Source organism: Stegostoma tigrinum, chromosome 3 (genome assembly GCF_030684315.1).
Source record: "Stegostoma tigrinum isolate sSteTig4 chromosome 3, sSteTig4.hap1, whole genome shotgun sequence".
NCBI classification, from domain to species: Eukaryota; Metazoa; Chordata; class Chondrichthyes; order Orectolobiformes; family Stegostomatidae; genus Stegostoma; species Stegostoma tigrinum.
In genome coordinates, this window is record NC_081356.1 from 107,784,330 (window position 1) to 107,811,477 (window position 27,148).

Genomic DNA, 27,148 nt, shown 5'->3' on the forward strand with positions numbered 1-27,148 from the left:
CTATTACCATCTCCAAATCTTTCTTAAGCTTCACCCATGGCTAGTTCAGCAAACACACATGTATTTTCTTCCACTATGCAATACCATATTGTACACTGTGAATTAAACAAGTTATGGTCACCAACTGTGTACACTTTAGGTCTGACTTCACTGACCGCCAGTTTCTTAATCAGTCTCTTACATAGGAGAAAAAAGTCTCAGAGCACTACACAAAAGCATGATCACCAAACAGAAGTTAACTAAACAAGAACGGATGCTGAAGCAAAACCACCATCAGGAGATGCAACCTTCAGCTTGTTGGGCTCTTAAAAGTGAGAATTGTGACTTGTACAGGTAAAACAGCAAACTACTATTCATTGTCATACTGAAGGAAGGTGAAGACACAGAATGGCTAGATGGTATAAAGCATGTTAACAAAATACAGGGCAAATTTTGAGTACTCCATACATTAACATTCAAATTAGGAAAATGAGCATGTCACTCTGCCTCCTAGGCAAGGTCCCAAATTGAGAAAGGGTCACCAGACCTGAAAAGTGAGCTCTGGTTTCTCTTCATGGATGCTGCCAGACCTGCTGACCTTTTCCAGCAATTTCTATTTTGATTCCAAAATTCCATGCAATTCATTTGAAAGTCAGCTTGCCTTGATACTAAATGAATGTGCTTCACTCTCAACATGCCAAGATATTTAAAGGATAGCGAAAATCATTTCTTAAAAACTCAGAAGTATATTTATTGAAATTATATAATGGAGGTAAATCAACTGAAGGCAGTCTTAAAATTGGAATGTCTCAGCCATCTTTTTGGCACATTGCTATTTCATTCAGTCGTCTGCCAATGCCAATGTCAGTAACTCAGAACAGTTAGTTGATCTGGTTTTTAAATAATATTAAGACAATTCCATATTAAAAACAAATTTCTCTTTCTCTTCGTTTTTCTGAAGGACAAAATGAAGGATCTCAGAGTCAGAACACAGGAACAGTATTGAGGCCCATGTACATATTATACTGATTATGTTATTGTAGTACATGATCAGAAAAGAAAATACATTCTACTCAACCAACCATATTCAACGTAGAATTGTCATTCAAAATATTGTTAATTTATTCTTGCAGGTTTATTTGGCACATTCTGGAGGCAGATAACTATGCTACCCATTGAATGTATGCAACTCATGAAATTTCCTTCAAACTTACACTATAAACACTCAGCAAATCAATTTTACATGCTTCTAACCTGCATTACTGATTCCTCTACTTTCTTCACAATCTTAGCTGCTTAGAAGTACCTATTGCAATTGTTTCCAACTGCCCTAATGATCTTTACAATTGGATCGAACCTAATTTTAAGACTTTTCAATTCTAATTCTTAGCCAAAATTGAACAATTTTTGAAACCCAAGATTAAAAATTCACTCTTTGGTCTGAACATTTCCTGGAAAAAGGAAAGCTGCACTGCTGGGATCATGGCAACTGCAAACTCCAGAAGCAACATCATCACACATTTGATGATTAGAATACCCTTGAGTGTCAAAGCGGGTACTGAAAGCTAACATTCCTGAAATGGATCCACTTTCAAATAAATTTTCTTGAATAATTGATTAATAATAGACGGACAAAAACACTTTGTTGCAAGCCTTGAGAGCAAAGCTCAATGAGCTCGTCATCTCAACTGCAGAGTGAGTTAATGGTTTATATTTTAACATTACGCTAGACAAAATCTGGCAACATCATTGTTTAAAAATAAATCAAAAACTGTTTATTTATCACGCAATCCTTATAACCACTTTAAGAAAAAATGTAAATTTCATGTTACGATTTTACTGCATATGGTGTGCAAAAATTCACTTTACCTAGTTTCAAAAATAACACATTGCAAACCTTAAAATTAAGTTAAAAACTCTTTTTACAATTATAAGAGAACTTTAGTTGTTATTTTCACAATGCTCGTATTGTGTTTGCAAAAGTAATGCTACATTCTACCAAAAGCTTAAATATTTTTCACAAACTTAGTCTTAATCCTTCATTGTTAGCACTCAATGTATTTTTAAAGACAAATAGTTATTCAATATTGTAGATTTATGTACCTTTCAACTTGAGGACTTTCTTTAACAGCAGTATTTTTGTAACATTTACGAAATTTGAAAACATTATATTTATTAATCTCCCAAATTTATTAATGTAAAAAGGCTCAATTTCCATTTTCCTGCATCAGCTCCATTTATAAATGTCAGAACTTATAAACATGCCTTTATTTTCTTTTAGTAAAGCACCCCGTTAACAAATCTTCTCATTAATATGTAAATATAAAGTCAATCGGTCTTTGTTTTGACAGCACTATGAATTCAATGTACTGCACTGTGTAATCGCCTTTACTTAGGCTCGAATATTCATCATAAAGGTTGTCATTTAAGAAAAATTACAAAAAATACCATAATTGATATGACTGCTGTCTAGTTAATAGACTTTTAATTGTCACCTAGAACATGGTAGTAGATTTACAGCTTGATGCTGGGAAGTCAAATCTGTAAAGCAATGTTTATGCAAAAACATCAGTTAATTTTTTTTTAAGGTTTGCATAATTTTAATGCAACTTTTTGCCTTGCACATAATCACTTGTTTCAGTGGCTTTTACTGGATACTTTCAATAAAGTTAAGAAACACTTACAATGAAGGTACCAAAATTGAAAAACTACAGCCATTAGGAAAAATTGAGCACGTTGGGAGATTTTGTTTAGAAACATAAATGGAAACTAGACAGAGATTAATATGTACAACAAAAGAAAAATGCAAGTTTGGAGCAAAGTTTGCCATTCTACACAGCAAACCTACTCCAAAAAGAAAAAAACAAAGAACTGCAGATGCTAGAAATCAGAAACAAAGACTGAAATTGCCAGTATAACTCAACAAATCTTGCAGCATTGTGAACAGAAAGGTGAGTTAATGTTTCAGTGACCATTCTTCAGAAGACTAGTCAAATATTCAGTGGTGATCATGGCTGCTTTGATCCACTTTCCTATCTGCTCCCATTAAGCCTCAATTCCCTTCTAAATCAAAAAATCCAATGTGGGATTATAACGTTTTTACTTAAGAAATTACCCAAAAATACAAGACAGTTACTACTAAATTCTGTTTAAAAAAAGCAATTTCTTGAATCAAATTAGCTAAAACGTGCATTTGAATCCATTTCTACCTAGCCCATCATAGTCACTGCAACTAAAGCAATGGCTTCACTTCAAGTTGCACTGTTACTTTCAATGTTCCTAAAGGATCCAGTTGGCCTCATTACTGAAGTTATTTCCTGCCCCTCGCCAAGACCATCCTTAGACATGCAGTCAACTTTCCAACATTGTTTACAAAGTTAAGCAGAGTTGTCCTAATTGCTTAGATACAAAGAATTGCAGATGTTGAAATAAAACCAGAAGAAATTTCTGGAGAAAATCAGCAGGTCTGGCAGCATTTGTGGGAACAGCAGAGTTAACATTTTGAGTCCAGCGCACAACAAAACTCCTGCCTTCTTGTCACAGATGCTGCCAGAACCATTGAGTTTCGCCAACTACTTAATTGATACAAAAACCAAAATACAGAGTTCTATACTTTAAAAAATTTTTAAGGAATAAAAACATTAACTTTGTTTCTCACTACACACTTGCTGCAAGATCTGCCAAGTTTCTCCAGGATTCTGTGTTTGCATTGTTTTGGTTAAATACATGTTGCACAATAGTCCACAATCATGTTTTTTTAAGCGACGTTCATAATCTGGTATCTTAAAAGAAGCAAAATACAGGGAACAGTGAGACAAGTATCAAATCTTTGAACGAAAATCTGAGAATATTTTCATAAGCTGAGGATATGCGTGTTATATACAGATTTAACAGATCAGAAAACAATGCATGAAGGAAAGGTGAAAGATGACTGTAGGGTTCACTAAGCTGGAGGAGGATGTGGAAGGGGAACATTTAACCATCCACTTGGAATTTTCTTCCATGACTCATTTCTGTAGAATACTTGAACGGCTAATTCAGCCTTTAACCAAGAGATATATTTGGTACTTAACACGTTACTAGCCATGAGTTGGATATTTTCATTTCTTCTGAGAATTTCCAAAATATTGGAGGCTGTTCAGCTTACAGGGACAGTTCATTTTTTGTCAATGTAATACAAGGTAGCATTATGTAGAAAATAGTATTTAATAACAGCCAAGTAATTTTCTGATAGCTATAAATTATTAGAACCTAATAGCTACCTATTTGGTGATGGAAGCTCAATAAAACCCTTTTATTAATATTCATAGCCAATTCAAAATATAATCAAGCTTTTTTCTTTTCAATATGCAGACAGTGAGGCTTGCTTCATTTTTAGAAGCCTCTCAAAGCATTGAGAAAATTAATCAACATATAAGCTTGTGAAGCAGTGAGAAGAGAATTCATTCCCCAGCACAAATACTCACCTCTTTCCATGGACTTACAAACTGTGTTCGTGCATAGCGAGTCAGCATGTTGATTATAACAACTTGTCCCCACTCCTCCACATCTACCAACAGGTTACACAGCTTGCGGTAATTCTTGTGAATCAGGTCAATTCTTTCTGGGCAAACCTCTTCAAATGACATTACAACACTTCCGGCTACTAACTGTAACAAAGTAAAACAACATGAGAGAAGTGAAACTCAAATCAGATTACAGAAGTTGATCATTTTCTGAAGCAACATCATTATCATTGGTGTGAACATGTCCTAAGAGGTTTTCTCCAGAGTCTTTTGTTTAATCCACAAACAGAACAACTTAGTACACAAAGTTAAAAAGAGAAATTCATAAATTACTTCGCAAAATAAGCCTCATTATTTTTAACTACAAGAACTGCAAATGCCTTAAATCTGGGACAATAAAGTGGATACTTCTGGGAAAGCTCAGCAGGTCTGGTAGCATCTGTAAAGAAAAAAAAAATCAGAGTTAATGTTGCAGTTCAGGTCCCATCCAGGTTCTGAGGACACTAAGATTGGTGGAGTAGCAGATAGTGAAGGGGACTGTCGGAGAATGCAGCAGAACATAGACAGATTGGAGAGTTGGACAGAAAAATGGCAGATGGAGTTCAATTCAGGCAAACGCGAGGTGTTGCATTTTGGAAGATCCAATTCAAGAGTGAACTAAACGGTAAATGGAAAAGCCCTGGGGAAAATTGATGCACAGAGAGATCTGGTGTTCAGGTCCATTGTACCCTGAAGGTGGCAACGTAGGTCGATACAGTGGTCAAGGCGGCATACGGCATGCTTTCATTCATCAGATGGGGTATTGAGTACGAGAGTTGGCAGGTCATGTCACAGTTGTATAGGACTTTGGTTCAACCACATTTGGAATACTGCATACAGTTCTTGTCGCCACATTACCAGAAGGATGTGGATGCTTTGGAGAGGGTGCAGAGGAGGTTCACCAGGATGTTGCCTGGTATGGAGGGTGCTAGCTATGAAGAGAGGTTGAGTAGATTAGGATTATTTTCATTAGAAAGATGGAGATTGAGGGGGGACCTGATTGAGGTCTACAAAATCATGAGGGGTATAGACAGGATGGATAGCAAGAAGCTTTATTCCCCCCCCCCAAAGTGGGGGAACTCAATTACCAGGGGTCATTATTTCAAGGAGACAGGGGAAAAGTTTACGGGAAATATGCGTGGAAAGTTCTTTCTGCAGAGGGTGGTGGGTGCCTGGAACGCGTTGCCAGTGAAGGTGGTAGAGGTGGGCACGATGGCAACATTTAAGATGTATCTAGACAGATACATGAATGGGGAGGGAGTAGAGGGATATAGATCCTTGGAAAATAGGCAACAGGTTTAGATAGAGGATCTGGATCAGTGCAGGCTTGTAGGGCCAAAGGGCCTGTTCCTGTGCTGTAATTTTCTTTGTTCTTTGAGATGTCACTGGACCTGAAACACGAACACTGATTTCTCTTCACAGATGCTGCCAGACTTGCTGAGCTTTCCAGCAACTTCTGTTTTTGTTCCTCATTATCTCTAAGTTTTCTTTAAACGTATCTATCAAATTTAAACACCAATTGTATTAAGCAATCCAATGCAATGAGGTGATTATAAATAACCAGCATAGATGTTTAAAAGGCACATCACAGTGAACTAAATTAAATGCATGTTTTCATCAAGTAACAAAGTTGATAAAGGGAATACAATGGATGTTGCCTTTGTGAATTTTAAGAAAGCATTTGAAAAAATTTCATGAAAAGCTGTTAAGCAAAACAGGTTGAAGGAACTGAAGTGCAACATCATCTGTGAACTAAGAAAACCAGCTGAGGACACAATACAGAGCATTTTTCAGTTGTGTTCACCGTGGAGCTTTAAATTTCCTTTATAAATAACTTAGAATTACTGAGTATTGTTGCAAACAGCTTAGAATATCAAGTAAATTTTCAAAATTTACTCAGGATACCAAACATTGATGTATGGCAGATAGTGAGCATGATACAAACTGCTTGCCACAGGACAGACAGGCTAGCAGAAAGAGTTCAGCAGGTGTGGTAGCATGTGTGAAGAAAAAAATCCATTAACTTTTCAAAACTATTTTTTCTTCACAGATGCTGCCAGATCTGCTAAGCTTTTCCAACAACTTTTTATTCGTAATTACAGCATCCGCAGTTATTTTGCTTTTTATTAGGCTAGCAGAATAGGTAGACAAGTGGCAGATGGAATTTCATAGGCCATTTGTTTTGGTATGAAAGAGATCGCATTTCTGTGGAAGGACTACTGAAAGGCAACGCAGATTTGAAGGCACGGTCTTAAACAAATGGAGGAATAAAGGAAGCTTGGGGAGTTTTGTGGAGGAGTGCAGGATGGATTTGGGTGAGGTCACATGTATTGAGATTTTGAATTCATCCTCAGAGCCCAATAATCTCTATCCCAAAGGTCTTAATGAAATGGTTCTTGAAAGTGAAAGAAAGACTGGCCATCTTTCAAGATTCTATATTGCTGGGGCAGTTCCTGTGGATTGGGGGGTAGCTAAATGTAACCCCTTCATTTAAACACGTAGGGAGAGAGAAAATTATAGACTGGTTAGCCTGGCATCAGTAAGGACGAAAAAGACAGAGCCCGTAATAAGATATTTACCAGCAGAGAACTGAGAAAACAGTGACAGACTTGGATAGAGTCAGCATTGATTTATGCAAGGGAAATCATGCTTGATAAATCAAATGACACTGAGTGGATGTGTTAGTGGGATTGATAAGGGGAATCCAGCAAAAATTAATTTAATTGGACCTTCAGAAGGCTTTCATTACAGTCCCACACAACAGCTTAGCAAAATTGAAGCACATGGGGTTGGGGGTAGTGTACTGATAGAAATTGAGAATCAGGCAACAGACTGGAAACACAGTAAAAATACACAGACCTTCTTCCATAAAGCAGTCGGTTACTAGAGGGGTCCCATGGGGATGGACCCCAGCTATTCACAGTATGTGTTAATAATTTAGATGAAGGACCTAAAATGTAATATCTCCAAATCTGTAGACAACACAAAGCTGGGTGGAAAGGTGAACTGTGAAGAGGATACAGAGATGCTCTGGCTTGATTTGGACAAGTTAAATAAGTAAATGTAGGGCAGATAAAGTGTTACATGGATAAATGTGTGGTTGTTCACTTGGGTAGCAAAAACAGGAGGATGAATTATCCAAACGGTGATTGGTTGGGAAAGGGGCAGATTCAACAAGACCTGTGTGTCCTTATACACTGGTCACTGAAAGTAAACATATAGGTGCAGCGGACAGACAAGGCAGCAAGTGGTGCGTTCCTGTGCGGAATGGCAGGATTCGAGTACATAAGCAGGGGCGTCTTGCTGCAATTGCATAGCACCTTAAGGCCACACCTGGAATACCAGGTGCAGTTTTGGTCTGCTTAACCAAGGTTGAATGTTCAACAATGGACAAAGTGCAACAAAGGTTTCCCAGGATAATCCCGAGAATGGCAGGACTGACACGAGACATTGGACCAATTAGAACTATATTGCCTGGAACACCAAACAACGAAGGGAATGGAAAATTTGAAAGATTTGCATATTAATCAATTGAAGCCTGCACCTCCATTCTAACTGATTTAAGATTTAACAGCCATCTTAGGTTTGTTCAATGCATTTGCATCAGTTCTATGACCCTTTGATCTTTTGCTAATAAATTTTCTGGTGCTACCTAATACCTCAAGGAGGAGCGAGACTCTGAAAGCTTGTGTTTCAAATAAACCTGTTGGGCTCTAACTTGATGTCATGAGATTTCTGACCTCAAAAGGTGAGCACTTTTTTTTTTGACTGCTTTCTCCACCTGTCCTGCCACATTCAATGATCTGAGCACATTTTGATTCCTGTCTCTATGCTACAGCACCCCATGTAAACTTGTAGTACTTATATTTTTCAGTGTTCTTTCTACTACAGTGCATCACATCACACTTCTCTGCATTGAACCTCATTTGCCACCTAACTGTTCATTCCACTAACTTGTCAATGTTATTTCCACGCTGTTCTCCTCACATAACATGCAATTCTCCAAGATAGTGTCCTCTGCCAACTTTGAAACTATCCTTGCAATTGCTCAAGATCCAGATCATGCATATGTATCAGGAAAAACAGTGCCCTGTGTTAATATATGCAGTTTCCAGTAAATGCAAGTGCCACCCTGCGAACCTAACCAAAAGTACTAAATTGGCTGCTGACTTAATTCTTTGCGTACTCAAGTTTATCCAGTCAATGTTGTCCGATTTCAGAAGCATGCCTAATGATGTATACAGACTTTTGCCTACCTGATCTGTTGGGTGTGGCTAGAGATAATGGGAACTGCAGATGCTGGAGAATCCAAGATAAAGTGTGGGGCTGGATGAACACAGCAGGCCAAGCAGCATCTTAGGAGCACAGAAGCTTCCAGAGGGAGGAGGGTAGCTTCTTCAGGTTATGCATCATACTGCTTGGCCTGCTGTGTTCAACCAGCCCCATGCTTTGTTATCTTGGGTGTGGCTGGTACCTTGTTTGTTGTGAATCATTGTTGTGATTCATACAATCCATCAGACTTCAGGGCATATGGTTCGATATCTAGCATCACACCAACACTCCAATTGTCTCTTACTTTTCTGCAATACCCAACTGCAATCTCCCCATATAACTAAAAATAAATATTTTATTCATTCCTATTCAGTTTCATACAGCGTTTTCCATCTACTTTCTTTGGCAAATTCACCTTTACATCAGTACTTATGAATTACACCCAGCTCACATTCACTTTCAAAATGTTCATTTTCTAACATTTATGTATTTCATTAGATGTTGTGTTCTTTCGTCACAGAATTGTTGAGTAATTTGCAACAAGAAAGGAAGCCAGTCAGCCCATTAAGTCTACGCATGCTCTCTTGTCGAGCAGTCCAATCAATCCTATTCCTCAAATAGGAACAGATTGCTCTCATTTACACATCAAAGTAACTAGGAGCGTCAATACGTGATAACCCATTGAGCCTGCTCCATTTACTAAGCGTGATCACAGCAGATCTCATCTTGGCGTGAATTCCACTTGCCCGCCTATTGTCCGTAACCTTTTAACCCACTGCTAATTAAAAACCTGTCCAATTCAAACACAGTGTCTCGGCATCCAACACACTACAGGCGAATGAATTCCACTGACTGAAGACTTGAGGTCTTATCCTCATTTGTTTTAAATCTACTGCCCCTTAGCGGCAAGCTATGACATTTTGTTTAAGATTGTCCCATAAGGAAGCACACTTGCTTACCTTATCTAAACCTGTCCTAATCTTGTATCTTTTTCTCCCTATCTTCAAACTCTTCTGCTCAAACTTCCAATTTCGATCTGCACCATAAACTTGAAACTAAGAGAAGTCTTCCACTCCTAAAACTCTTCCAGTAAATCTCATCTGCACCCTCAAGGACCATTATCCTTCCTCAGGTGTAGTGACCAGAAGGGTCAACCAGCAAGGTTTAAGAAAAACGTTCAGCCTAAGCCTTGCTCTTGTACTCAATGCATCTGTTTATGAAGACCTAGATCCTACACTAAATAAATTACTCTCCAAAAGGTCAGCCACCTTAGAAACATAGAAAAGGGGCAGGCAGGTGGAGCCAGCCTCCTAAGCACAATATCTAACAGTCCACAGTGAAAACATTGAATGTTTTGGACTCAACTGCTTTCTACAGTCAGAATTTTCTGAGGTTCACCAGGCTCTGGGTAAAGGCATTTCTCCTCCCCTCAGTCTTAAATAGCCTAGCTCTGGATCCCTGGTTCTGGACTCCTCAGTCATCAGGAACATCCTTTCTACATTTACCCTGCCCAGTCCTATTAGAATTTTATAGGTTTCCACGAGTTTCCCCTCAGTGAACATAGTTCTAACTGATCTGGTATCTCATCGTGCATCAGTTCTGCCATCCCAGGAATTATTCTGGTAAACAGTTGCTGTTCTATCTACATAGACAAATTTCCTTTCCCAGTAAAGCACAGAACTCTATCCAATATTCCCGATTTAGTCTCACCAAGCCTTGGGTCAATTTTATGAAGACATGTCTGCTCTTGTACTTGAATCCTCTCACAATTAAGGCGAGTATACAACTTACCTTCTTCACTGCCTGCTGCACCTACATTTTTACTTTTGTGACTGGTGCACAAGGACACGCCGGTCTCGTTGAAAATCGTGGATTAAAAAAAGTGCCATTTTTCAACAATACTTAGCTGTGATTTGAGCAGACCTTTGATATTGCACACTGACAATGGAAAAGTGCAGTGGAAAAACTGACAGAACAGCGCAATGGAACCTTTTAATTATTGAGGCAGAATCTCAATGTGCGCTCATTTAGCAAGATACAATAGAAGGAAGGGGAATAGGAATCTGGGGGACGGACAGACAGACAAGTAGCCAGTCAGAATAATCAATGAAAAACTCATAAGAATTTAAACTAATATAACACTTTCTTGTATATGTTTGTAAAGGCTAAGGTTGAAGGGCTGTGCCATTGACCTAGTCCCACTACTTCACAAGTCACAACAGAAAATGCAAGCATATGCTCCATTTACCACGATGACCAACATAATACTTTATCTCAGCAAGGCTTTAAACGACGAGATCTATCAACCAGGTTTTGTTATAAACCCAATTAAAACGGAATTGATTTATTAAAATCAGCAATATGCAAAAATAAATGCTCACCCTTATAAACATAATCAAAACATGCAAATACAAACACACTTCAAGTAAAGAAAGAAAAAATAACTTCTGCAGAGATGGCATTTAAAAAAACTGATCATTGAGCTATTTTTAAGTCAAAAGATTTAAAAGGTTAACTTGCAGGTAGAGTCCGTAATTAAGAAAGCGAATGTAATGTTGTCATTTATCTCAAGAGGGTTGGAATATAAAAGCAGCGGTGCTTCTAAGGCTTTATAAAGCTCTAGTTAGGCCCCATTTAGAATACTGTGTCCAATTTTGGGCCCCACACCTCAGGAAGGACATACTAGCCCTGAAGCGTGTCCAGCGGAGATTTACATGGATGATCCCTGGAATGGTAGGTTTAATGTATGATGAATGGCTAAGGATCCTGGGATTGTACTCATTAGAGTTTAGAAGGTTGAGGGGAGATCTAATAGAAACTTACAAGATAATGTATGGTTTAGAAGGGGTGGATGCTAGCAAGTTGTTTCCGTTAGGCGGGGAGACTAGGACCCATGAACACAGCCTTAAAATTAGAGGGGGTAAATTTAAAACAGAAATGAGACAACATTTCTTCAGCCACAGAGTGGTGGGCTTGTGGAATTCATTGCCACTGAGTGCAGTAGAGGCCGGGACGTTGGATGCCTTCAAGGCAGAGATCGACAAATTCTTGATCTCACAAGGAATCAAGGGCTACAGGGAGAGTGCAGGGAAGTGGAGTTAAAATGCCCAGCTATGATTTAAATGATGGAGTGGACTTGATGGGCCAAATGGCCTTACTTCCACTCCTATGTCTTACGGTCTTATGGATTTAAGCACAGGATATCTGGGACTCTTATTCTGATGTTCTGAGATATGGTCAAATCACTGGTCATACACAGTTGTATCTGAAGCCCTGCACAGCTTACTCAGGAAATACAGTGTTGAGATGTTTTCAAAAAAAGTTTTGAAAGAATTACTAAGTTTCAACCTGAACTGAAGAAGTTTTGCTTTTAGGGGGTGGGAGTGATCAGAATCAACTTTTGGGGACTCACTAGTGAGAGGGACTGATAGAAGGTTTGCCAGGAACGAAAGAGACTCACGGTTGGTGTGTTGCCTCCCAGGTGCCAGGGTCCGTGATGTCTCGGATCATGTCTTTGGGGTCCTGAAGGGAGACGGTGACCAGCGCGAAGTCATGCTCCCCGCAGGCACCAACGACATACGTAGAAAGAGGGATAAGGATGTCAGGCAGGATTTCAGGGAGCTAGGGTGGAAGCTGACAGCTAGAACAAACAGAGTGGTTATCTCTGGTTTGTTTCCCGTACCACGTGATAGCACAAGAACAAGGAGAGATTTCAGCTGAACACGTGGCTGCAGGGATGGTGCAGGAGGGAGGGCTTCAGGTACATCGACAATTGGGGCTCATTCTGGGGAAGGTGGGACCTCTACAAACAGGACGGTCTCCACTTGAACCAGAGGGGCACTAATATCCTGGGTGGGAAATTTGTTAGCGTTATTTGGGTGGATTTAAACTAGCTCAGAAGGGGGATGGGAAACTGAGCTGTAGTCCTAGTGCACAGGAGGATGTGCGTAGGGAGGACATGGACAGGACCTCACTGTCACAGGAGTGTGCTGGCAAACAGCAAGCTGGGTTGAAACGTGTCTACTTTAACGCCAGGAGTATCCGGAATACGGTAGTTGAGCTCGCAGCTTGGATAGGTACCTGGGACTTCGATGTTGTGGCCATTTCGGAGACGTGGATAGAGCAGGGTCAGGAATGGACGTTGCAGATTCCAGGGTTTAAACCTTTCATTAAGGTCAGGGAAGGTGGTAAAAGAGGGGGAAGTGTAGCTTTGCTAGTCAAGGGCAGTATAACGGTGGCCGAAAGAACTTTTGATGAGGACTCGTCTACTGAAGTGGTATGGGCTGAGGTCAGAAACAGGACAGGAGAGGTAACACTGCTGGGAGTTTTTTTCTTAAATAGGCCCCCGCAAAGTTCCAGGGATGTGGAGGAGAGGATCAGCAAAACTATTCTGGGCAGGAGTGAAAAGAACAGGGTGGTCATTATGGGAGACTTTAACTTCCCTAACACTGACTGGAAATGCTATAACTCTAGTACGTTGGATGGATCAGTTTTTGTCCAATGTATGCAGGAGGGTTTCCTGACTCAGTATGTCGAAGGGCCAACAAGAGGGGAGGCCACACCAGATCTGGTACTTGGTAATGAACCAGGCCAGGTGTTTGATTTAGTGGTAGGTAAGCACTTTGGACTGAGTGACCATAATTCGGTTATGTTTACTTTAGCAATGGAGAGGGATAGGAACATGCCACAGGGCAAGAGTTATAGATGGGGGAAGGGCAATTAGACAAGACTTAGGAGGCATAGAATGGGTTAGCAAAATGCAAGGAATGGGGACAATCGAAATGTGGAGCTGGTTTAGGGAGCAGATATTGCATGTCCTTGATAGGTATGTCCCCATCAGGCAGGGAGGAAGTGATAAAGTAAGGAAACCGTGGTTTACGAAAGAAATTGTATCTCTTGTTAAGTGGAAGAGGGAGGCTATTGTGAAGATGAGACAAGATGGTTCAGATGAGGCAATGGAGAGTTACAGATTAGCCAGGAAGGATTTAAAGAGAGAGTTAAGAAGAGCAAGGAGGAGACATGAGCAGACATTGGCAGGTAGAATAAAGGAGAACCCTAAAGCTTTCTATAGGTATGCGAGGAACAAGAGGATAACTAGGGTAGGAACGGGGCCAGTCAAAGACAGGAGCAGGAAGTTGTGTGTGGACCTTGTGGAGATTGGAGAGGTGCTAAATGATTATTTATCACCTGTTTTCACTGAGGAACAGGAGAATATTGTAGAGGAGATGACTGAGTTACGGGCTACTAGAATTGAAAGAATTAAGGTTAGTCAGGATTGGGGTGTTATCAATTCTAGGTGGTGTGATGGTAGGTAAATCCACTGGGCCAGATGGGATTTTTCCGAGGATTATCTGGGAAGCTAGGGAGGTGGTGGCGGAGCCTTTGGCTTTGATCTTTGAGTCCTCATTGTCTACAGGTTTAGTACCAGAGGACTGGAGGATTGCAAATGGTGTGCCCTTGTTCAAGAAGGGCAGTAGGGATGACCCAGGAAATTATAGACCTATGAGCCTTACGTCTGTTGTAGGAAAAATTTTGGAAAGGATTATAAGAGATAGGATTTATAATCATTTAGCAAGCAACAATTTGATTGGAGATCGTCAGCATGGATTCGTCAAGGGCAGGTCGTGTCTCACAAACCTCTGAATTTTTTCAGAAGGTGGCCAAGCATGTGGATGAGGGTAGGGCAGTTGACGTGGTGTACATGGACTTCAGTAAAGCCTTTGATAAGGTTTCACATGGTAGGCTATTGGAGAAAATACAGAGGCACGGGATTGAGGGAGATTTAGCAGTTTGGATTAGAAACTGGCTTTCTAAGAAGGCAACGAGTGGTGGTTGATGGAAAACATTCAGCCTGGAGTCAGGTCACTAGTGGTGTGCCTCAAGGGTCTGTTTTGGGACCACTGCTATTTGTCATTTTTATAAATGACTTGGACGCAGGCATCGGTGGATGGGTTAGTAAGTTTACAGATGACACTAAAGTCGGTGGAGTGGTGGACCGTGTGGAAGAATGTTGCAGGTTGCATGGAGACTTGGATAAACTGTAGAATTGGGCCGAAAGGTGGCAAATGGAGTTTAATACGGATAAATGTGAGGTGATTCACTTTGGGAGGAATAATAGGAAGGCAGAATACTGGGTCAATGGAAAGATTCTTGGTAGTGTAGATGTGCAGAGGGATCTTGGTGTTCATGTACATAGATCCCTGAAAGTTGCCACCCAGATTGATAGTACTGTTAAGGTGGCTTACAGTGCGTTAGGTTTTATTTGTAGAGGGATTGAGTTCCGGAGCCATGATGTCATGCTGCAATTGTACAAAATGCTAGTGCAGCCTCTTTTAGAATATTACGTGCAGTTCTGATCACCCCATTACAGGAAGGATGTGGGAGCATTGGAAAAGGTGCAAAGGAGATTTACCAGAATGTTGCTTGGTCTGGAGCACAGGCCCTATGAAGAAAGGCTGAGGGACTTGGGTCTGTTCTCATTGGAGAGAAGGAGGCTAAGAGGGGATTTAATAGAGACATACAAGATGATCAGAGGATTAGATAGGGTGGACAGTGAGTCTTTTTTCAAGGAAGATGACTTCAGCTTGTACAAGAGGACATAGCTACAAATTGAAGGGAGATAGGTTTAAGACAGATGTCAGAGGCAAGTTCTTTACTCAGAGTGGTAAGGGCGTGGAACGCCTTGCCTGCCAATGTAGTTAACTCAGCCACATTAGGGGCATTTAAACAGTCCTTGGATAAGCATATGGATAATGATGGGATAGTGTAGGGGGAGGGGCTTAGATTATTTCACAGGTCGGCATGACATCGAGGGCCAAAGGGCCTGTTCTGTGCTGTATTGTTCTATGTTCTATTGTTATCAGCAGGTACCTCACCAACTGAGTGTGAGATAATACGAGAATGCCAGTCACTGTTCAAAACAGTCTCAGCAGGAGTCTACAGCAAAGCAAGCAATTATTAGTTATGCTATTTCTAGGAAGTCTTGTTGAAAGAAAACTCCAGCATCTACAATGAGCTTGCAATTTCCAAAGAGATTACTTCTGGTATGGCCACAAACTTGAAATAAATTTCTTTTCCAACATTCCTTCAAAATGCAAATCCTCCAAGCAATATTAAAAGCAAAGCATCAAGATAATAAGTTCAATTATTTCATTCTAGAAAGAATACTGTGGCCATGTGATTCCCTAGGATGATATCAGAGATGAGAATAGTTATGAGACAATAGGGTAACTTGAACCTAATTCAGGACAATAGAGAAAATAGAAGCATTGGGGTAATCCATTTAGTCTGCTCCTGTATGCTTTAAGAGCCTTAACTATTTATTTCTGTGCTTTTCAAAAGTTGCTGACCAAAATAAGAAAGAAAGCCCCAGACTCCCCTCCAAACCCACCACATTCCCCTGGAACCGCAGGAAGTGCTATACCTGCCCCCACACCTCCTCCCTCACCCCCATCCCAGGCCCCAAGATGACTTTCCAGAAAAAGCAGATGTTCACCTGCACATCTGCCAATGTGGTATACTGCATCCACTGTACCTGTTGTGGCTTCCTCTCTACATTGGGGAAACTGAGCGGAGGCTTGTGAACCACTTTGCAGAACACCTCCACTCAATTCGTAACAAACAACTGCACTTCCCAGTCGCGAACCATTTTAACGCCCCTCCTACTCCTTCGACGACCTGTCCATCATGGGCCTCCTACAGTGCCATAATGATGCCACCCGTAGGTTGCAGGAACAGCAATTCATATTCCGCTTGGGAACCCTGCAGCTCAATGGTATCAATGGGGATTTCACGAGCTTCAAAGTCTCCCCTCCCCCCACTGCAGCCCAAAATCAGCCCAGCTTGTCCCCGCTTGCGTAACCTGTTCTTCCTCTCACCTACCCCTTGCTCCCACCTCAAGCCACACCTCCATTTCCTACCTACTAACCTCATCCCACCCCTTTGGCCTGTCCATGCTCCCCGGACTGACCTATCCGCTCCCTACCTCCCCACCCTTACTCTCCTCTCCACCTATCTTCTCCTCTATCCATCTTCGGTCTGCCTCCCCCTCTCTCCCCATTTATTTCAGAATCCTCTCCCCATCCCCCTTTGCTGAAGAATTGTTTAGGCCCGAAACATCAGCTTTTGTGCTCCTAAGATGCTGCTTGGCCTGCTGTGTTTATCCAAATCCACACTTTGTTATTTAAGAAATATCTTAAAACTGGTTTTGAGAAGATGGCTGCAAGGTTTGAAAACAAATAACCTGTCACCCAGATCAAACATGTGTTTGCATAGCTGTTTGAACAAGCAGTAACTGAAGTGGCTGCAGAAAAACTGGAGCCAAGGGGTTGCGTACAAGTGCAGCAAGGTGGCGAGAAGTTGGATTGTTCTATGAGCTGATGACCAGTTATTGATGACAAAAGCCTTTTGCCTGCTGACAACATATGATTGGCTCTCATGTACCCAAACAGCTTGGGGCTGGGAACAAATTACAGAGAAGGTGTTTAGAACTCTGCCAGTACAGGAACCGTTATTTGTAGTCAAAACCCATCTTAAACCTGAAAAAAACCAGTTCATTTACCCTTGAGCAGGTGCCCCATGATACAACCTAATTGATAAATCAGAGATATTTTACAAGCAAACCAGCCATCCTGTTCTTCTTACAACCCCCTGGAAGCTTTCAAGGAAGAAAAGCCAAGAGGAAACAAACATTCAGATCAGCGGGATCAAACTTAACAGAACGTATACACAAAGACTGCTGTTTCAGGCTTTTCTCCTCTGCCCGTAACACATTTTTCCCCAATGTGATTGTCTGTCTGCCAGCTTGCATGCACCCATGTACATAAAAAGGTGAAGGTTAAAGGGATTAAAATTTTAATCTGCAGTGTCGTACACTTACATTTTTAACCCTTTACCTGTTATTAGAGTTTCATTACTTGTAATAAATAATAGTTCCTGTTAGGTATAAATACCTGGCCCATGCTTTCTATTTAACTTAGGTCTCAAAATTCAGGTAAATTGGGAACTTCATTCATGTTAAAAATCTTTAACTTTTGTGACTACTCTGGGAAAAGCAGTGCTCAGTTTCTAGCATGCTTCCTCAATGACTCATGATGATTCATTATTATCATGGCTTATCATCCACTTCAATGCCTTCTTCCTGTACTATCCCCAGGTCACCAATGTCATTTGTAATCAGAAATTTGACAATGACTACTTTAAATTGACACAATGACTGGGTAAAGAATTCCAGATTCACTACGTTCTGAAAAATGACATCACTTCATCTCAGTCCTCAGTGGCTTCACCCATATTTTAAGATTTTGTCCCCAGATTCTAGCCAAGGATGTGTGTGTCCCCTTAAATATTTTGTAGGCTTCATTGAGATCACATCTTATTCTTTGAAACTCCAAAAAACACAGACTTTACTACTCTTCTAGTCAAATCACCTTGTGAAGAGAAGCATACTATTATGTTCTTAATTGCTTGGAGAGCCAGCATATTAGTCTTCAGTGGCATATTGACAAAGATACAGAGGTACATTTGCATAAACATACTTTTGAATCTCGTATCATTTAAGGAGGAAGCTCACAATCTCAAAATTGTTGTGGCACAAGGTGGGCCCCTCATGTTTGCACCAGTATTTCAAATGACCAAATACCTGATGCCAGCCTTCTGCCTTTGCACATTCTTTTCATCCATATAATCAATGCCTGAAATGAATCTTACCATATTACCAGCCAGCACATTCTATACACTAACTCTTCACTTTGAAAACGTTTCTTCTTCCCTTGCTTTGTTTGCACTTCACTTCAAAATCTACACCCTCCCAATTTTGTTCCTTGTACATATAGGAACAGATCCTCCCTATCTACACTATCCAGCCAACTCATGATTTTGAAAACCTGTAAAGCTCTCCTCTCAGCCTCCTTCATTCCAAGGAGAACAGTTATAGCCTTGCCTCCATATGTAAATCTCCTTTTTGTTCTCTACTTGGTCCTATTTCACCTTTAACCATGCTTTTGTTTTTATATGCCCATGGGAAGCCATTGGAAGTACCCTTATGTTTGTTGCTAATCTTTTCCATAACTCCTCTATTGCCCCTCTCACTTGCTTTTTCACATCTATGGTATTCGTCTTCTCAATTGCATTTTCTGGATTACATCCATCTTCAACACAGTTTCATTCTCAAGTCAATTTTAAGCTCCTTTTTTCTACCAGGGAGCTCTATTTGTCTGCCCTAGCTTTCCCAATTGATGGAAAGTAACTGTGCTTTGAAGGCTCAGTTACTGTTCTTCTTGTCAACCTCTTGGTCCAGTCAATCCTACCTCATTCTATCCTTTTTTTGAAGGCAACTCTCCAGCAATTGATTCTCCTTACTCTGAATTGCTTTAAGTCACTCTCCACCACCATCTCAAGCCATATGATACAACAATCACTACCGCAGACATATTCACCCAATGACACTTGAAAATGAAGTGGGCCAGGTGGATCAAGGTCCAGGTCCAATGTTATATCCTTTGTTCTTTGACTGGACAAGTACTGCTGTAGTAAACTCTCCTGAACACATCTCGAAATACTTGCCCGTCACTGCCCTTTACACTACCTATAACTAAGTCCGTATTTGAAGTTCCCATTATATAATGCTGGTTCCCATTCTGAGGCTGGTATTTTTCCTGAATTTCTCTGTAGATTCGTCCCTCTTCATCCTTTCTACTGGATGGTCGCCTCTGGACTGCACTGGGCCATGCAGCTGTACCCTCCTTCTTCCTTAGCTCTATTTAAACAGAAATCTTCAAAACTTAATTTTTCTCATGGTAAATGAGACACTGAATTTTTTGAAAAAAGTCCTGTCTTTAGGGCAGTTATGAGAGACATAAATCAAAGTGATTTGAGATTCGCCCACCTACCGCATAAAGAATTAAAAAAGAGTGGAGAATGCAGCACAGCAGTTTATTCAAATCAACTGCAACATTTCAGAGGAGTAGGCGATTTTAAAAAAGCTTGAAATATCTGGAGGGGTAACAAAGGCATAGTGTTGTTGCCAAGTGAGTACCTGTGCAGGTAGTGTCGATTGAATGGCCTCCCTCTACATTCAAAAGTACTGTGCTTTATTTCTAGATGGGAATGAATAAAATCATATTTATACAGCTTGAGCTGGTGCACAAAAACTGTCAAGATTCAGTTCATCAAGTATTGAGAAAGCTGGTCAATGTGCTGAAATATTTATCTTTCCCACAGATGTAGATGAAGATAATTCAAATCTGCAAATCATAGAGCAAAGCTTCACATGTGATGTTTCTTTGATTTACTCACTGAAAAATATGTGAAAGGATCCAAATTATTCCCACTTAACCATCCATTTTATAACTGGTTTAAAAGATGTGAATCAATGATTTAAAAAAGCCTCCCTCAGTACAAGCACTAAAAAGTAACATCAGTAATAAATTTTAGCGATTATTAATGGTTTGTGAAATTGCATTTCACATAAACCCAACTTCTGTGATAATGCTGGTAACGGCAATATCAACAGAAGCAGCAGTAACGTGTAGAGTAAAAGGCTAGCTGGCCCAATTTTTAGCTCAGAAAGCTAGACCTGGATGAAGAAACAGCAAAGCAAGTAAGTCAACAAACGATCTCAGCTTTCAATACTGAAGCTCTTCCTGCATTAAGTTACCGACTAACAAGATGGTGTTGGGAAAAGGCCAGGGCAGACATGTTCGGCTTGAATTCAGCTTTCTGTATTAATTACTGTTTGTTTACAATTACAAAAAAATCCTAATTTTGTTGTCCTACTGCTATATCAGTATTCATGCCAGCAAGTCTTCTCCTTGGCTCTTTCACATAGACAGCAGACCGAGCTGACATACAGTTAGCACTGTCTCTTAAGGTCAATTGGCAACATATATTCAGTTAGTTGAACTTTAAATTAGAAATAGAGCAAAACAGCATTACAAATTTCACTGTCTACTAGCTAGCTCAACAGAACCCTAGAGAACAAAGTATTATCAACTTTCCAAATTGGATAAAAATAGGAGGTACAGTTTATCTACAAGCCTCTCTGAGCAAGATTTTGATAATCTTCACTAATACTGCTAATGTAGTTGTAAACCATGTTATTTTTAAGTAAGGCCTGTAAATGTTCTATGATAAAGATGTCATACAGGTATAAGTTTTATTCAAGCAAGTTGTTCAAAAGGCATCGCTCGGATTCAATATCAGGAAGCACGAGGAGGAAATGTGCTTTGGTTTAAAAAAGCGCAGTCAGTACTGTGGAACAGCACAAGAACTGGAGAGGTGGATGTGCACAGAAATAAACATGCACCTCTGATTGACAAGGTAACGATAATAGGTTATCAAATTCTATGTATCAGAGGTATGTAATATAAAAACCTAACAGACAATGATGAACTTCTATATGCCACAAAATCTTTACAGCACTGAAAATCATTCGGCATTTATCTACATCAGCTCTTTGAATGAACAATTCATCAGATCGTCATGTCGACTGGGAAGGGAAACACCTTTGGGTGCCATCATGGCAACAGTCTCCACTACAGTCTCAGGAAAAGGTATCCAGAGCCCAATAAAAGATAGTCACCACAGTCGTAGAAGGTAGCCACAGGGCTGCCTTCTCATTACAGACGGGACTGGTGGTGGGTTAACTATGAGCAAATTGTCCAGCCATCTGAGCTGACCAATCCCCTGTTCCAAATTACTTAATGCATGAAAAAGCTTTCCTCATGTCTCCAATGTTTATTTCACTTATTACCTTAAACTGTGCCATCTCAAACTCAATTTCATCAGAAAGCATAGTAATTTTCTTTCCATCTACATTGTCCAGACTCAAGATTTTCAATATTTCTGTCAAATCTCCTCCTAGCCTTCTAGATTGCAAAAAACTTAGCAACAATATATTTTGATTGGCGAAGGTGTCAAACTTTCACGCTCTCGGAACTATTTCGTGAATCTTTTCTACACTTGCCAAATTTTTAAAAATTCATTAATGAGATGAGGGGATCGCTGGCTATGCAGCATCTATTGCCCATTCTCTAATTGCCCAAAGGGCTGTTCAGAGTCAACCACATTGTTGTGGGTCTGGAGTCATATGTCAGCCAGACCAGGTAAGGTTGGCGGTTTCTCTCCCTAAAAGGACATTAATGAGCCAGATGGGTTTTTCCAACAATCGACAATGCATTTATGGTCATCATTAGATTCTTAATTCCAGTTATTTTACTGAATTCAAACTACATCATCTGCCATGGCAGGATTCGAACCCAAATCCTCAGAACATTATCTGAGTCTCTGGATTAACAATCCAGCAATAATCCCATGAGGTCATTGTCTTCACGCTTCGTAAGCAGCACAAAATTCCAGCTGAGACCAAACTAGCATCCATACATGTTCAACATAACCTCAGTTGTTTTGCACACTATGCCCTTATTGTAAAGCCCAAGTTATCCACGTTTCAGCAACTGCTTTCTCAACTTGTGCTGTCATTTTCAAAGGCTCATGCACAAACAAACCCATGGTTCTGGGCTTCTGAATTCCCTTAAGAATTGTATTATTTGCTTTCTATTGACTCTCCATGTTCTTCTTACCAAAAATTAATCACTTCACACTTCTATGCAATGAATGGAATAGCTTCAAAATCTCCCCCTCCCCCACTGCATCACAAAACCAGACCAGCTCATCCCCTCCTCCCACTGCATCACAAAACCAGTCCAGCTCGTCCCTGCCTCCCTAACTTGTTCTTCCTCTCACCTCAAGCCGCACCTCCATTTCCCAGCTACCAACCTCATCCTGCCTCCTTGACCCGTCCGTCCTCCCTGGACTGACCTATCCCCTCCCCACCTATCATCTTTTCTCTCCATCTTCGATCCGCCTCCCCCTCTCTCCCTATTTATTCCAGAACCCTCTCCCCATCCCCCTCTCTGATGAAGGGTCTAGGCCCGAAACGTCAGCTTTTGTGCTCCTGAGATGCTGCTTAGCCTGCTGTGTTCATCCAGCTTCACACTTTGTTAACTTTGTATTCATGCTGCTACTGTCTCTACTATTCCACGAGCTTAAAAAAGGTCACAACTCTGTTGCATGCTGTATCAAATGCTTTTTGAAAGCCTGCGTACAGCGCATTTATGGCTTTACCCTCGTTAATCTGTGTTGCCTCTTCAAAGATACTCCAGCATGCCGTTAGTGCGGTGTACACAGACTTTCAAAAAGCATTTGATACAGCATGCATGAATTATTAACAAAATTTTATGGATCATATAATACAATAATATATTATTGATTGGGATGGCTATAGGCATTGTTGACCACTTTGCATATTTTGACAGATACAATGCTCAAAATGTCAAAGAGATTCCAGCACAATTAGCAATGCTAATGCAACCTTCCAAAAATGGCTCAACTGGGCTTGAACAAGAGAAGTCTCCATAAGGAGAGCTTGTTGTTGCTACCATCCTCTCCTGTATCAAGGCAGTTTGGATCATCTACCGGAGGAACCTCATAGCACTGGAGAATTTCTACCAGTGGCTCTGCAAGATGTGGAAAAGAAGGCTGAGAAACAGCAGTATCTATCTTATTCCTTCAATATCGCAGCTACAATCAGCAAAATCAATATCACTACTCTGGACGGTACAACTATATGGCAGGTACTTGGCTTTGGATGTAGATTCTCAATCTCAAGGAGGACAAAGAAAATGTTTTACGGATATTTTGAAAGCCTGTCGTGATAACAGCAAAATGACATAGAAGTGTGCAGCTGTCCCTGAACCACACAGTTGCTAAGGTATCACCACACAAGCTGCAATGTAATAAGAAACTGTATAAACTCTGCAGAGAAACAATGAGAGCAGAAGGCTGTAATAGTAGTATTCAGGCTCCTGAACTCCCTTCGTACGGCAACAATTGTTCTCTGTACACAAAGCTCAGTGACTCTCAGACTGATTGTTCAGTCACAGGGCAAATACAAAAATTGAACCTTGCCCTAAGTAATTCTCAGAGGCATTGATGGCAAAGCAGTATAGTTGACATTCTTGGAATTAAAAGCAGACAAAAAAAACTTAAGAACCTGTTTTACATAGTTTCTACTTTATTTCTGTGTCTAAATCAATACTTATGCACTCTCAAGGTTTTGGGATAGTGAAAGACCAGCTGGAGGACTGAGGCACGTGGACTCTCTTGTTCCCTTACTAACCAGCTTGTCTCAACTTAAAGACATTTCAGAATTCACTATTCATTCCTGCATGGCCAGATTTGATCACTAACTTTCCCTTAACTTTTGTACCAACCGAATTAAAAAGCTAAAAATATGTTCAGATGCAATTTAGACACAAGTTACAAATCCAAAGGACTTAATATCACCATAATGGTTCAAATGATATTATGGCACATATCTGTGTGCATGAATTGTTTACAACTTTTCACTGTATAACAACAGTTACACACTACAGGCTAATATTAACTGAAGCTCACTGAGGTCCCCTGAGGTTATTGTATAATGCAAGTTCTTATTCCTACCATAAATAGGTGTCAACTGTAAAATTAAGTTATGACTTCATACTATAGCAATGGTCTGAGAGCTATAGTTCATTTGTGGATTTTCAACCCCACTGTACTCACTTAATAAATGTTCCCACAGCTTTTAAAATTAACATTTTAGTTCCCAATAGCATTAGGGTTTGGTATCAAACCAAGTGATCCCTATAATGAAATTTGTAATAAAACAAGAGAATTTGCAAACCTTCAGATGAGGAAAAGATACATTATCAAAGATTTACAACATCCGCAGTTCTTTTGGTTCTTATGATCAAAAATGATTTTCACTAAAAACTGCAGCTGTCCATTCCATCCTTTGTGTTCAGTATTTTTCCAGAACTGAAAAGATTATGTTTCACCTCAAAACAAAATACACATGTTGAAAATTCCGGTTCAAATGGTGCCTAAATGGGCAACTGTAGTAGAAAATGTGCATTAAAAGGAAGATATTCCTTAATTCAAACAAAAAGAATGAAATATCCTGCAAAATGACAAAGTTTCCCACTAAACTTACACATTCAGTTGAAAATAGCCGATTATCCTGGCTGCGCAATTCAGGTTTCACTGAAGATAGATGGTGTAACAATGGAAAAAGTTTGGAATTATCAGTTTAAAAGCTGCATGCAATTACTCCTTATAACTCAATGCATATCATAACCTGTAACATTTTATTTCATGCTTTCCTTAAGCTTTTTGCATCCACCTAAACCACAAATCCAATTGCTGTAGCTCAAGAGCGCACAGGACTTGTGCACATTCAACATCTGCACTTTGTACTTTGATAACTGGTTTTTCTGAAAGTCAGATCACACTGTGGTATACTTGCATGGCCTGACAGCACATGAGCTCAGAAACTGATCAAATCTGTTCAATTTGTCTATGCTAGTGCTTCTGCTCCATATAAGACTCCATTTCTCAGCAACATTGATAACACTGTTTCATATTTTGATTCAGTACCCCAAAATATTAAGTATTCAGATTGTGAAGATTGCATAAGAGCACAGCAACAATGCTAGCACCAAGTTTGTACAGTTAATTACATCTATTACGTACTTCAGTTTCCAGCTATGCATTACCCATGAAATTGAAATATGAATAATGCCTTGAGCAGACAAACACTTTGCTGACATTTCAGTGGCTTTAACAGGTCTAATCGCATTAATAATTTTAAATGTTTCCAATTTTGAATCTGTACTTAAAAGGTCATTAGTTTTAATGTCATACACAATGCCGGACATTATCAAGAGAAAGCATCCTTGAATACAGTTTTAGTCATTATTCAAAATATTGTTTTGATCATTGAAGGATTTTATGCATTGCCTGTTGAGAATAATCGTGGAGCTGCATTTATTGACTGCAGCTCTCTCAACCTCTCAAACTTCCGGTTTAAATTGTTGTTAAAGTGATTTTCTTGAAAATTCAGAAAGCAAGAAACTTTATTATTATTATTCAGTCCAATTGTTTGTAAGCCAAGTTACAAGTTGCGTACAACATATATTACATCCCTGCATTCCATACAATCCATTATAATCTGATACAATGTAAAATAGTTAACCTATAAACTGACCTCCCATTTTAGAAGGCAATTCGTCACTTAGCAGTTTAAGCACAGACACTCATGGGGTTAGGCTGTTACTGAAGTTGGAATGAAACAACACTGACATGGGCTCCTGCTGCAGATTAGTAGGTAATGCAAATGCTTTAAGTGTTCTAACTTAAATTGAAAAATTAAAGTTCAATTTTTGCTTGTATTTCAGGAAAGATGTTGGACATAGATTCCACGATCGTACATCCTCCCAACAGGATAAAGGATCAAGTTTAGCTTACAACGTAGAGAACATAGAACATTACTGCAAAGGCCCTCAGCCCTCAATGTTGCGCCAACCTATGAAACCAATCTGAAGCCCATCTAACCTACACTATTCCATTATCATCCATATGCTTATCCAATGACCATTTAAATAAAGGATGACATTTCAAATCCAAATACGCTTCTTCAGAACTGAAGAAACATCAGTGAACTCAAAATAAAAACCTGTTTCTCTCCACAGATGCTGCCAGACCTAGAGTTTCTCAAGTCATTTGTTTTTACTGTTGGAATGTACATCACAAATATTTTGCTCATATTAGCTTATTCTATAACTGCAATTCGAATTCAGCTCTTCAGTGGAGACAAGGCAGTTTGGAGCTTGGTTCTGCAATAATCATAGATTATACATACAATTCTGAAGTTGAAAACCTGCTACAGTCTCGCATCTTGCAGCCCTTCATAACACTGACCTCTCACTTCTGTATCTGTTACGAAACAGAGGTCGATGAAACACGGAGGCTCACTTTGCCTCAATCTGTTGAAGGAAGTGTAAAAAGTGATATAACCTGCCTCTCAACCCCACAATCTGTTATAAAGGGGAAATTAAATGAAATGAACTCCTGATAGTCACACTATAATCAACAAGTAACTGCTTATTTATTTAATCCTAACACAGTGAACAAATTAATAGAATTACTAACAAACCGAACAATTCCCCATTAACTACTAACTGTTCCCAACTGTGCCACTGTACCTTTGGTCAGATAATGGTTCTCTTAAGAGGTCAGAGAATTCTGAGAGAGCCAGTGGTTCTCTTTAGGGCTGCTGGTTGTTAACTCTCACTCAAATTTTCATACATCCCCTTCCTTTATGCCCTTGATGACCTGTGAATTTCTTCTAACAAGATGGGTCCTAGGTTGTCAAAACCATCAGATTTAAATTCAATTGTTTTTTTTAATCTCCGAGTGCCTGGTTTAAATTAATTGTCTCAGTTAAACTGTTTGCCTTAATTGCAAAACAAGAC

At 39.9% G+C, this 27,148-nt stretch overlaps 1 protein-coding gene across 4 annotated transcripts in view; it reads right to left on the bottom strand.

Annotated features, from left to right (window-relative positions):
- Window positions 1–27,148, bottom strand: part of ap3b1a (adaptor related protein complex 3 subunit beta 1a) — a 308,383-nt gene that overhangs the window by 184,075 nt on the left and 97,160 nt on the right. For all 4 annotated transcript variants that reach the window (XR_007247173.2, XM_048527277.2, XM_048527276.2 and 1 more), the window contains exon 7: window positions 4,446–4,628. Coding sequence is in view for 3 of the 4 variants with exons in the window: in XM_048527277.2 (XP_048383234.1) it covers window positions 4,446–4,628 (183 nt within the window). In the remaining variant the exon portion in view is untranslated. The remainder of the gene's footprint in view (window positions 1–4,445; window positions 4,629–27,148) is intronic.